The sequence below is a fragment of the Urocampus carinirostris genome, chromosome 10, assembly GCF_059441175.1.
Source record: "Urocampus carinirostris isolate Australia breed hairy pipefish chromosome 10, RoL_Ucar_1.0, whole genome shotgun sequence".
NCBI classification, from domain to species: Eukaryota; Metazoa; Chordata; class Actinopteri; order Syngnathiformes; family Syngnathidae; genus Urocampus; species Urocampus carinirostris.
The window spans coordinates 5,116,851-5,129,274 of NC_142358.1; the positions used below are offsets into that span (position 1 = coordinate 5,116,851).

Sequence of the window (12,424 nt, forward strand, 5' to 3'; positions counted from 1 at the left end):
ACTATGGCTGAGAGCAGGGCCCGAGAGAGCACATTTATATAATTCATGGTGGCTCTTTTTTCCATTCTTTCCTCCTAAAATGAACAGCACCAGTGCAGTCGTGATCCACTATCTCTGGTCAACTACTGCTGGCAGGTTGTATGCTAAAAAATACGGGTTCATATGTGGCAGATTTTTTGTATATTGCGAGTGAAATTACAGTGGGGCAAATAAGTATTTAGTCAACCACCAATTTTTCAAGTTATCCTACTTTTTGATTGTCAACGTGACTGAATGTTTGATTATTAAAGAATTTACTTGCAATGCATGGTGGAAGGTATTCGGTCAAAACCAGAGGTTCATTTCAATACTTTGTTATGTACCCTTTCATTAGACCTTGTGACAAGAAGTTAGACCTCTTTAACAGCAAGCCATTTGGGTTGTTTTAGACCAAATAAGTATTTTCGACTATAATTTGGAAAGGTTTTTTTCCACATTCTGTCTCTCATGGTTGAGGTTTACCCCTGTTGACAATTACAGGCCTATCTAACTTTTCAAATAGGATGACTTGCACCATTAGTGTTTGAAAAAATACTTATCTTACAATACATATCTTATCCCACTCTATCTTCCAGTGGGGGGAAAAGAGATAGAATAGACGTGTTGGTGTGTGTTTTAGTGTGAATGTTCTTTGTGAGTGTTTTTTATGTGTTTTTGTTCACAATCTCCATGTACTCAAAAAACGGAGCCCAGTGCAAATTACAAGTGTTAGAAAAAAGAAAAAAGAAAAAAACGGACTTCCAAATGGCCTTGGCAGAGCTGGCTTTTTACATTTCGTGTTTTTTACTTTTTTTTCCCGTTTTGACATATTGAAAAGAAGTTCGACGTCTGTATGGTTGCGCCCACAAGACCTCAGAGTCAACGTCGAGGTTGTTGACGGTTGCTCGTTTCGCCTTCTGTGCTAACGAGCTAGCGTACGATGTTCACTTATACTGTCTGCACCCTACGAGGTGCTGAAATCCTTCATCACGCCAACATGTTTGCGTCTCGTTATCGCGTTGAGGTTTTTTACTAAAGTTTAACCTTCCACCTTTTTTTCAGTTTGTGTAAAAAACTATTCATTACTTTTTTTCTCTTATCAACAGCGCTAATGTATCCTTGGCTACTGATGTGTATTAGGATCTGGGGGTTGTTTTTTTTTTATTTGTTATGTTTTATTTTCTTGATTTTATTTCTTTCGTGTTCTGTCTTCTTTTGTTTATGTTTTTGTTTTATATTTTGTTTTGGTTTCTGTTTAGTTGCGGTTTTATGCTTTTTGAATTTTCTGGTTTTTGTTTTCTTTTATGTTTTTTTGTATAGTTTTGTTTGTTTTTGTTTGTTGTTTTTCGTTTTGTTTCAGGGATTTTTTTGCTACTTTTTGGTTTTGTTTTGTTTTTGTTCAATGTGTTGTTGTTGTTTTTATACATTTTTGTTTTCGTATTGTCTAGCTCTGTTTGTTTTTTGTTTTTGTTTTAAGTTTGTGTATTTTTTTTATCCCTGCAACATTTGACTGCATTTGACATGATGGTTTCTTATTGCATAGTTATATCACAGTTCATGGATCCCTTAACCACCTGGGTTGTGGAGGCACCATTTCCTGTGGTGTGTTTTGAGCCTACATAGTATAGTTATATACTAGAAAATACATTTACTAATACATAAACAATTGATGCTTGCCCTTAGCATTTGAATTATAATCAAAATGTTGTGATCACTTCAAAGGTCAATTGTAGTTTATTCCTTTTTATTGTAAAAATATGTATTTTTAAATAACGCAGTAATAGTGTGGATTGTTTCCCTTTAACTTCCCAAACCATGGTAAGATATCACTTTTATAACTTGACCTTTTTTTAAACGTATTTTATTTTTATTTATTCTTTTTGCAAAAAGGGCTCGAGCCTTCGTAGTCTTCTAAAAGCTATTGGCATTAGTTATTATCATAATTTTGTACTTTTTTTCCTTGCAGTTTCCAAGCTGTCAGATTACTCTCATAATTTTTTTTAAGATCATCATTTTTTAACCACACTACATTCTTGCCAGAAAAAAAAACACTCATTTCCTCTTTTCCTAATCATACTCAAAAAGAGTATCTTAAGATATTTTCTTTTTCTCACGGATTCAGCAGTTAGTAACAAGTGCATTACTACAAAAAAAAAGTCTGGTGGCATAAGGCGGTCACAGTTGGCGTCCTTTCCCTTTATCTTTTTTTTTCTTTAAACGCTCTTATTAGATTTGTATAGTGTGAAAAGCCGACGGGTTCCTTTCAAAGTCTCTGAGACAAGGTAGCCAAGCGTGGCCGCCACAATAACTCCCGGATCCTTCTTTTATTTGTGTCCCCCCCTTTTCAAACAGTGATCTGCACGGCCGACTGTGGCGGGCACGGGATTTGCATGGCGGGCACCTGCCGTTGTGAAGAGGGCTGGACGGGTAATGGGTGTGAGCAACGGGCATGCCATCCACGATGCAATGAGCACGGCACCTGCAGGGACGGAAAATGTGAATGCAGCCCCGGCTGGAATGGAGAGCATTGCACCATCGGTAAGAAAGGGGCCCGGCGTTTGTTTCAAGGGCGGGGCAAGTGAGCAAGCGAGGAGGAAGCATGCTTAATTGAATTTGTGCAACTCAGTAAAGCATGAACTGGTTTACTCAAGGATCCGGCGCTTGCCTTCATGCATTTTAATGTGGGAATGTGCTAAGGTGTCCTTTGAGTTGACTCATCGTCTTCTTTCATTTCCGATCAGGCTGCTTGTGTGTGTCTGTTTGCTTTTCCTTCGGCTTTGTTTGAATTGTAAGACTTTTTTTGAAAACCTCTCTTTGTTTTTGTATGTTTTGCCTGTAAACGAGTTTACACTTGTCAAAACGTTTTACTCTATGGTAGCTTATCGACTCTTATTTGTCGGGACAATACATAGACTCTGTAGCCAGTTTGGGATTTTTTAACGTCTTTTGGTGTAAAGTGGGTGTCCTTCAGCTCTTTTACATTGTACTTTTTAACGTGAGCGAGAGTTAAGGTCAGAATGCGAGTGAGACAGACAGCAACACACAGCTACTGACACAAAGCAAGACTTTGACAAAGAGGGAGACAAAAAGAGACACAGAGAAAGAGACAAAGAGAGGCACGCAAAGGCAGAGAGGCACAAAGAGTCAAAGAGAGGACAGAGAGAGTGACACAGCAATAGAGAGAGAGAGAGAGAGAGAGAGAGAGATCGACAGCGAGAAAGAGACAGAGCACCATAGACACAAGCACACACAAAAACACAGAGTGAAAGAGACAGAGAAAGAAGTAGAGTTAGAGCGAGACATCAACAAAAGTGATAGGTCCTGGGGACTTGCATGCTCAAAAATCTATGGGTCCCAGCAGAGATCTATGGGTCCCCAAAATTTAGTGTTATCGAGGTTGAAATTGTAAATCGGCGACAAATATATAATATAAATCTATATTTTCATTCAGTTTTAATCATCACAGTTTATTGGTAATACAAATCAGTTATCACTTCAAGATTTTTCAGTTCACAACATTTTACATGATATAAAATAATATTGCTGAAATAATTATATTAATCTATATTCTTTTGTTTATTTTCTTTCGTCGAATCGTTCGTTTCAACACACGTGTTTTCCTTGTCTCCGCGACCTTCCCAAGAATTTCTCTGTCGTTTTGTCGTGCCCGAACTATTGCCGTTGTTATCACTTTCTGCATTATGTTTCGACTTATTACTGACACTGAAGAAATTACCAATTTTGTGTTGATTTTCACCTAATACTAACTGTTTTTTCGGAGGCATACTCATACCTGTCAACCTCCATGCCCTTACAAACTGTATTTTCCCTCACAAAATACAAAAAAATCTTACTCCATATTTTTTTTTCGAGCGTGTTTATTTATGTACAGTGGAACCTCGGTTCTCGACCATAATCCGCTCCAGAACCTTGTTCGAAAAGCGATTTGTTTGAACACAGAAATTATTTTTCCCATTACAAATAATGTAAATCGTTGAATGTTTACCTTTGTTTACCTTTAAGACAAAAATAGCATAAATGTAACCCAGGCTAATTGTACAAAAGATTACGCTAACATGAACATGTAAAAATAAAAAAAGGATAAAGAAAATATTTTTTACCTTTGTGGTGGTCAGCAGAAAGCGCAGATGAACGGTGAGAGGGATGGAGGAGGAAGGAAAATTATTGTTTGGAAGGAGAGTCCCCTTCCATAAAAACTTCGGGGAGCTCTTCTGTCTGAGGGGTGCTCACACGTTCAAATCTCTTTGCTACGGATGACTGGCTACAGGATGTTATTTTCTCTTAAAATATCTATCCAATGACACTTGCTTCTGCCTTCTTTTTAGCACTTTTCGGAAGTGGTTCGTGACAGTGTCATTAAAGTCATGATGACTCTGGTGGCTGCAGCTTCATCGGTGTTGTGAAATTCTGTAACTCGGCCCATTTGCTACACGTCCCCCAGTGTATTGGAGGTGCAATTGCACCTGAGAAAATTAAAAGGAGTAAAAAATGTGATGTGAAACATCCACCCCGGCGTTCGAACTCCGATTTTTTGACCGAACAGCGAAACAAGAGTTTCTCAAAATTTTTGGACGGACTCCGATTTGTTCGAACTGAGAGGCGTTCGAAAACCAAGGTTCCACTGTAGTTTAATATGTTATATTGTACATGTGTTTCCTTATATCATATATATTGTTAATGAACATTTTGTTGTGAGACACTGAGTTGCTCGACATGAATGAGATTTATTATAAAAAAAAAGTTCAAAAATGAAGTAACTTGGACGTTCACTGTAGAAGGAAAAAATACATGCAAATATAATTAAGTAGAATAATACATTTTCTTATTCAAACAGAGAGAAAGAGAGCGAGAGAGAGAGAAGGAGGGAGAGAGAGAGAGAGAGAAGGGGGGAGAGAGAGGGGGAGAGAGAGAGAGAGAGAGAGAGAAAAAGAGAGAGAGAGAGAGAAAGAGAGAGAGAGAGAAAAAGAGAGGGCGAGAGAGGGAGAGAGAAAAAGAGAGAGAGAGAGAGGGAGACAATGACAGAAAGAGAGCAACTGCGACACTGAGGAACAAAAGGGAAAAGAGAGACACAGAAAATGTCACAAAGAAATACACAGAGAAAGAGAGCAAGCAACCGAGACACAAAAACGGACAACCATTATTCAAGTAAGGTTTAAAGGAAAAGTAGAACAATACAAGTGAGTTTGGCTGAGTGAGATACACCTCCAATAAATAACATGACTCCAATCGAAAGGACATCATACTGTAACGTTTTTTGGGGGTTATTTTATATGTATCTAAGGGGCCGGTCACACAGCCGTTTGCGTCTGTATCGAGGGTAAAATTTTGCGGGTTTTTTTGCCCGTGGTTGCCCGCGATGGAAAATGCGCAAAATTGGCCAACCCGCTGTTCATCGGTGGTATGCCCGCGAAACAGACGCCGGCGACTGTTCCGCTTCCTCATCGCGTCATTTTCGCGTCATTTTCGCGTCATTTTCTCGTGTGGACGACGGGTATAAAAGCTGCCAAGCCGGCGTTAGTGACCTCGTCTTAATCCATTTTTATTTCTTGACATTTCTTTTCATTTCAAAACAAGATAATAAAATAAAAATGAAAAAATTACAATAATAACATATTGGCTTCTTCGGTGCCATAGCTTGAAATCTTGATCTTCACGGGACTGTATCTTGAGCGGTTATGATTTCTACAGCCCGGTGTTATGCCGAGAAATGCATCCCTGCCGAGATTTGCATCCCCTCGCTACTACATCCACTTTTACCTCGTTTTATCTCACTTTTATATCACTTTTAGGGAATTTAATGGCGAACATATAACCAAAACCACTTCGTCTTGCATTTGTTGGGAATGTAATACAACTTAAACCATTCCGTCTTTGTATTTGTTGTGAATGTAATCGAACGGTAATGCACGCCGTATACAAATCACTTTTGAGCAGGTAACATGTTTATTTTGCCTTTTTCTATTCAAATCGCTCATATTGAAACTGTTATGCACTCTACCATAAAGCTTATTTCTGCATAATAAGCTTTACGGTAGAGTGCATAACAGTTCTCAAAAGTGATTTATATACGGTGTGCATTACCGTTCGATTACGTTCACAACAAAAACAAAGACGGAATGGTTTATGTTGTATTACATTCCCAACAAATGCAAGACGAAGTGGATTTGGTTATATGTTCGCCATTACATTCCCTAAAAGTGAGATAAAACGAGGTAAAAGTGGTTGTAGTAGCGAGGTTATGCAAATCTCGGCAGGGATGCATTTCTCGGCATAACACCGGGCTGTAGAAATCATAACCGCTCAAGATAAAGTCCCGTGAAGATCAAGATTTCAAGCTATGGCACCGAAGAAGCCAATATGTTATTATTGTAATTTTTTCATTTTTATTTTATTATCTTGTTTTGAAATGAAAAGAAATGTCAAGAAATAAAAATGGATTAAGACGAGGTCACTACGCTGACGGGGATCCATGTTCACCCCCTTGACGTCTCGAGCACAACTGACGTGTGCTCGGCAAATCGCGCTGTATATACGCGGAGAAAGGCGTTTGACCGTCACACGCGTAACACGCTAATTTCACGTAGTAACACCGCGATACAGGCACAGAACATGCTATGACCGTGCTGCACCCACGATTACCCCCTGAAATTTCGCGCCCTACCCATGTGTAACCACGCCCTGGCCGCGGCCAGAGCACGTCGTTCCGCGTCATTTCCGCGTCATTACCTCGTGTGCCGCCCGCGGTTACACGTGGTCTAAAGTTTTGAGCAGCGCAAAACTTTTTCGCGCGGCCAACCGCGTGTGAATTTCCGACCGCAAGTAAAGCACTGCTGTATCTCGTCTATATGGCGATCTCAAAGCGTCCAACATCGTCTGCTTCACGGGCAGAAATTTCTGGCCGTGATACAGCCTCAATACGCCCGTGAAAGGCTTGGTGGTCGAGCCCTAAAGTTTTGAACAGCGCAAAACTTTTTCCCGCTGCCAACCGCGTGTGAATTTCTGACCGCGTGTAAAGCACTGCTGTATCTCGTCTGTATGGCGATCTCAAAGCGTCCAACAGCGTCTGCTTCACAGGCAGGAATTTCTGCCCGTGATTCAGACGCAAACGGCTGTGTGACCGGGCCCTAAATGGACTTTATGATTCATTTGATGGTTCCGGAGGGTCACATTGACCCGTGAACATTTTGCTCTTGGTGACCCATGAAAATTGGTTTTGGTGGATCCCATTGACCTGTAAGGATTTTCTAATGGTGAACCATGAAAATATATATGCAATGGGTCAAAATGACCCAGGTACATTTTTAGGGTAATCTTTTATGGTTTTGATGGGTCATACTGACCCATACAAATTTTGCCTGTTGTGACCCATGGAAATTATAATGTAATGGGTCATAATGACCCATGTACATTTTTATGGTAATCATTTCATGATTTTTGTGGGTCAAATGGACTCAGTAAACATTTTGCCTGTGGTGACCCATGGAAATGAATATGCAATGGGTCATACTGACCTAGAGACATATTTTATGGCCCACTTCCTGTTGAAATTGGTCTATTATTGTCCTTCTCACTATATGTATATGAAGAGGCTAAACAAGCAGTGGGTCAAGTTAACCCGGAGAATGTGACATAGGAGCCGTATTGACACATGTACATTTTTAGAGCAATCATTGTATGGTTTTGGTGGTTTGCACTCTGACTAGTAATCCTTTTGTCCATGATGAAACATAAAATATTCATGTAACTGGTCATAATGAACAATGTACATTTCTTATGGCCAGTCACAGATGAAATTGGCTAAATTATTTACTTACCATATTTATATGCAAAAAATGAACAAGCAGCGGGTCAAATTGACCCGAGGATGTGATTAATGATTCACATTGACCCATGTAAATGTTTAGGGCGATCATTTTATTGTTGGGTCACACTGACCTGTAAAGATGTTGCCCGTGGTGACCTATGAAAATTGTTATGTTATGGTTCATAATGACCGATGGACAGTCATTTGAAGCTAATCATTTTTTGGTCGTGGCATTCATTGCTCTTTGAAATAGTTCCCTACGGGATTGGGCATGGCTTCTTTTACATCCCGGTATTTGTCGTATTTGCTTGTGATGCATGCTTCTTTTTTTCTTTTTTGTGTTTTTTTCTTTTTGGATGCCTTGCTGTCTGTAGCTTCCCTTACAATCTTGTCCTTGTCTTTTATCTCCCAAGCTCACTATCTGGATAGGGTAGTGAAAGGTACGGCATTCCTCCTTTTTTTCTTTCCCACGTCAACTATCGCCTGTAAATTCTGCAGCGCCACTCACATTCACCTCCTTTTTGCATCTTTCATGTCACGCCATCATCTTCACTTAGCGCCTCAGAGGTACAAATAATTACATTGACCAATACGAGTATATTTATTCATTTAGGTAAATGGTAAATGGTCTGCTTTTATATAGTGCTTTTCAAGTCACTAAAGACCTCCCAAAGCCCTTTACAGTGTATTAAGCACTTACCCATTCACACACATTCACACACCAACAGGGAGTCAGCCTAGAAAGGCGCCTATCTGTTTATCAAGGGCATTCGGGGTTCAGTGTCTTTGCACAAGGACACCTCGACAGTTCACTCTGAGGAGCCGGGAAATAATACTATGTGTGTATTTAAAAGATAAATAATTATATATATACATACACATTATTTATTTTTTTAGACATAAATATGAATAAATTCAAAACATGTAAGAAAGAGAAAAAAAACTGGAAATCAAAAAAAACTATTTTTTTAGATAGCAATGACAATACGAATTAACAATTGTTGTTTTACAGGTAAAAGATAACTTTGACCTCTAGTACTATATTTATTTATATAAAGATTTATTTAAAAAACAATATATTTGTTTCAGAAATTCAGATAAATAAATAAATAAAAAGATTTATATAATTTAATTTACATGTTTAAAAATCAAGTTTTTTTATTGCATCAAAATTTGTCTTTATCATATATGTACTTTTTTTGTCTAAATGGAATGTAATAATGAAAAAATTGAAATAAAAAATAGGATATGCGTCTTTTCGCCATATATTATACTGACGCCATATAAAAGATTTAAAAACAGTACTTTAAAGTAGTTAAAAAATAAACAAAAAAGAAAAAAAATGAGCAAAAATATTCATACAAATATTTACAACTATTAAAGTAACTACAAGTTAATTTATTCTTACACATATATTAAGATCTTTGCCCCAAATTTTCTCAGGAGGGTGGAAAATCATTTGTTTGATTAAAACTCAGCAATGTGCGATGTTAGCATAACTTTTTTAAATGTTTCTTTAATTAGCCATTGGTTGATAGAAAACAATTATGTCTTGTTCCTCTACATGTCATGCTATTTCCAATAGGTTTAACATCTGTTTATATAAATGTAAATGATGGCTGAATGTTAGCATACCTTAAGCATTTATTTTGGCAAGTTAAAAATTACAAACCATGAGCTCATCTCATTTATCTTACGTCCTTGTTCATTTGTTTACATGTTGGCTCCTCCCACCACCATTCTCTTTGATGAAACAAAGAGAAAGAAGGCTAAATGTTTACGGGAAATTAGCCATTTACCGCTAACAAACAAGGCTAGCATTTGTTTACAAGTTTGGTCTTCTCAGATCAATTTGCTTTAAAGAACAAAGAGAATGAAGGCCAACCGTTCAAAATTGGCAATTAATCACTGACAAATAATTCTTGTTTTTGTTAACTTATTAGCTTCTCCTAACCAAATTTTCTATGAAAAAAACAAAGAGAAAGGAAGCTGTTTTCTAAAATTAGCTGTTGATTGCTGACAAACAATGCTATGCTAGCTTGTTTTTTTAAAAGGATATGCTCTTTTTCATAAGCTTTGAATACATATTTTTTTAAATTAAAAGGTTTCTTTGATGTTGTGCAAACATTGATTAATATGCTACCTTTATTCGGCCATTTTGAATCAATCGAACAAGCAAATTTAGCAATCGAATCTCTGTTTGCTCCGGACGTTAACATTTAATTTCAAACACGATTTGATTTCTTCAAGGAAGCAAAGAGAAAATGGTAATGGTGTTTTGTTTAGCTCATTATCTATTCTGCCTTTTATTGAAATTGATTTTTAAGGAGCCCTAAATGATGTTGGGTATGGTTTAACAAGAGGCCTTTTGAAATCGTCCCAATCTATTTTCTAGGTGGGACGGACGACATGCTTAAAAGCTAACATGGATTCCACTTTGGAATCGATGCATTTCGACGACAGAAGCTGGAGTAAAAAAATAAATAGGTTTAAATGTATTTACATACTTTTGAATTAAATTATTTTCCTTGGTTATTTTTTGTCTTGATTTAGCCTATTTTTAATAGCCAAAGTTGTGTCATATAGTGAGCCCTAGTTTTGTGTACATACTTTTGAAAAACACACTTAATAAAATGATTTTTAGAAAAACGAACACTGCGCAAAAGTCTGTGTTCATGAAATCTCACCTAATCTATCTAAACTTATTGATAAATTCTGATTTGCGATTGTGTGTCTATGTTCGTAGATGGCGTATAGGCTCTGAAACGGTGAAAATTTACTCAATAGTACTCTATGCCTTTTGGAAGTGTTTTAACTAGGTTTGCTATCAAGGCCCCTCAAATAAATACCATCAAATCGATTAAAATCTGATTTCGTGTACAAGTAGCTGCATGCCGCTACGCGGCTCTTTGGCAGCTCCTAGTGTCTCTTTGATACTTTTTCAACAAACCACGACCCAACAACCTTGCGCCATTATGCTTGTAAGAAAAAAACTAAAAATAAAATTTCTGCTGGACAAATTCTCCTTGCTCTAAATATCGTATATATTTTATGCAATTTATTTTTAAATGTTTTTGTTATAAAATGAAAAATAATATTTTTTAAATCAAAAAGAAAAAACATTTTTTTTAATTTATTGTTTTTAATCAAATTGAATTTCACATGTCTTGAAATTATTATTTTTTTAGATGAAAAAAGGGCTGTGCGGTTGAGTGGTTAGCACGTCCACGGCACAGCTCTGAGGTCATGGGTTCAAATCCATCTACCAGCTTTCCTGTGCAGAGTCTGCATGTTCTCCCCCCGTTTGCTTGGGTTTCCTTTGGGCACTCCGGTTTCCTCCCACATTTCAAAAATATGCATGTCAGGTAATTGGCCGGTTCAAATTGTCACTAGGTGTGAATGAGCGAGTGAGTTGTCCCTACGTGCCCTGCGACTGGCTGGCAGCCAGGTCAGGCTGTCCCCTACCCACTGCCTGAGGATAGATTGGGATGGGCTCCAACATCCCCGCAACCCTGCTGAGGATAAACGGTGGATGGAAAATGAAAAAAGTCTATACTAAAAAAACAAAAACAAAAAATAGTTTTAGATTCCTTTTTCGGGGGGCAGCATATAATTTTTGTAAAATTAAAAAAAAAGTCCATATTTATTAAAAAAAAATGATAATCTTAATTTATGTTTTATTTTAGGAATTATTTTAGTAAAATTGTACTTTTTTTGCAATTATATTTAGGAATTGTTATTAATGAAATGAAAAGGATAAGTCTGTATTTATGATTACAGGAATATTTGGACTTCCTGTGCGGAGTTTGTATGTTCTCCCCGTGCTTGCGTGGGTTTCCTCCGGGCACTCCGGTTTCATCCCACATTCTAAAGACATGCATTTCAGGTGGATTGGCCGGTCCAAATTGTCCCTAGGTGTGAATGAGCGAGCGAGTAGTCTGTCCCCGCGTGCCCTGCGATTAGCTGGCAACCAGTTCAGGGTGTCCGCTGCCCATTGCCCGATGATTGCTGGGATGGGCTCCAGCACCCCCGCGACCCTACTGAGGATAAGCGGTGCAGCGAATGAGATGATATATATATATATATATATATATATATATATATATATATATATATATATATATATATATATATATATATATATATATATATATATATACCGTATTTTCCGCACTATAAGGCACACCGGGTTATAGTGCGCACCCCGAAAAAATAGTTTTTGGTCCTATATTTGACATACATAAGACGCACCGGATTATAAGGCGCTACAATGGGAACGTCGACAAAACAGTCAGATAGGTCAGTCAAACTTATTACCCCCTTAACATTCCCAAAGCTTGCAAAGATGCAAATACGTGTCGAGAACAAGTGCGAATGCGGTGTCCGTACGATGTCACTCAAATGCATCGTTCCATCATTCGGAAGGTTAAAGTCTTGGGATTCAAGAAATGCCAACCATTCCTTAGTTTCTATTTTCTTTTTCGCTCGCAACTTTTCTGTGCATATGACAATAAACACTTGGAATTGAGTTTAATTTAAAAATAGACACTCCATTCCATCCATTATCTGCACCGCTTATCA

At 37.7% G+C, this 12,424-nt stretch overlaps 1 protein-coding gene across 3 annotated transcripts in view; it reads left to right on the forward strand.

Annotated features, from left to right (window-relative positions):
- tenm4 (teneurin transmembrane protein 4) overlaps positions 1–12,424 on the forward strand; it is a 287,914-nt gene that overhangs the window by 173,794 nt on the left and 101,696 nt on the right. For 2 of the 3 annotated variants that reach the window (XM_088346406.1, XM_088346404.1), the window contains 2 exons: positions 2,371–2,556; positions 8,257–8,283. In XM_088346406.1, the coding sequence (XP_088202532.1) occupies positions 2,371–2,556; positions 8,257–8,283 (213 nt within the window). The remainder of the gene's footprint in view (positions 1–2,370; positions 2,557–8,256; positions 8,284–12,424) is intronic. The other variant, XM_088346405.1, reaches the window with a different exon arrangement.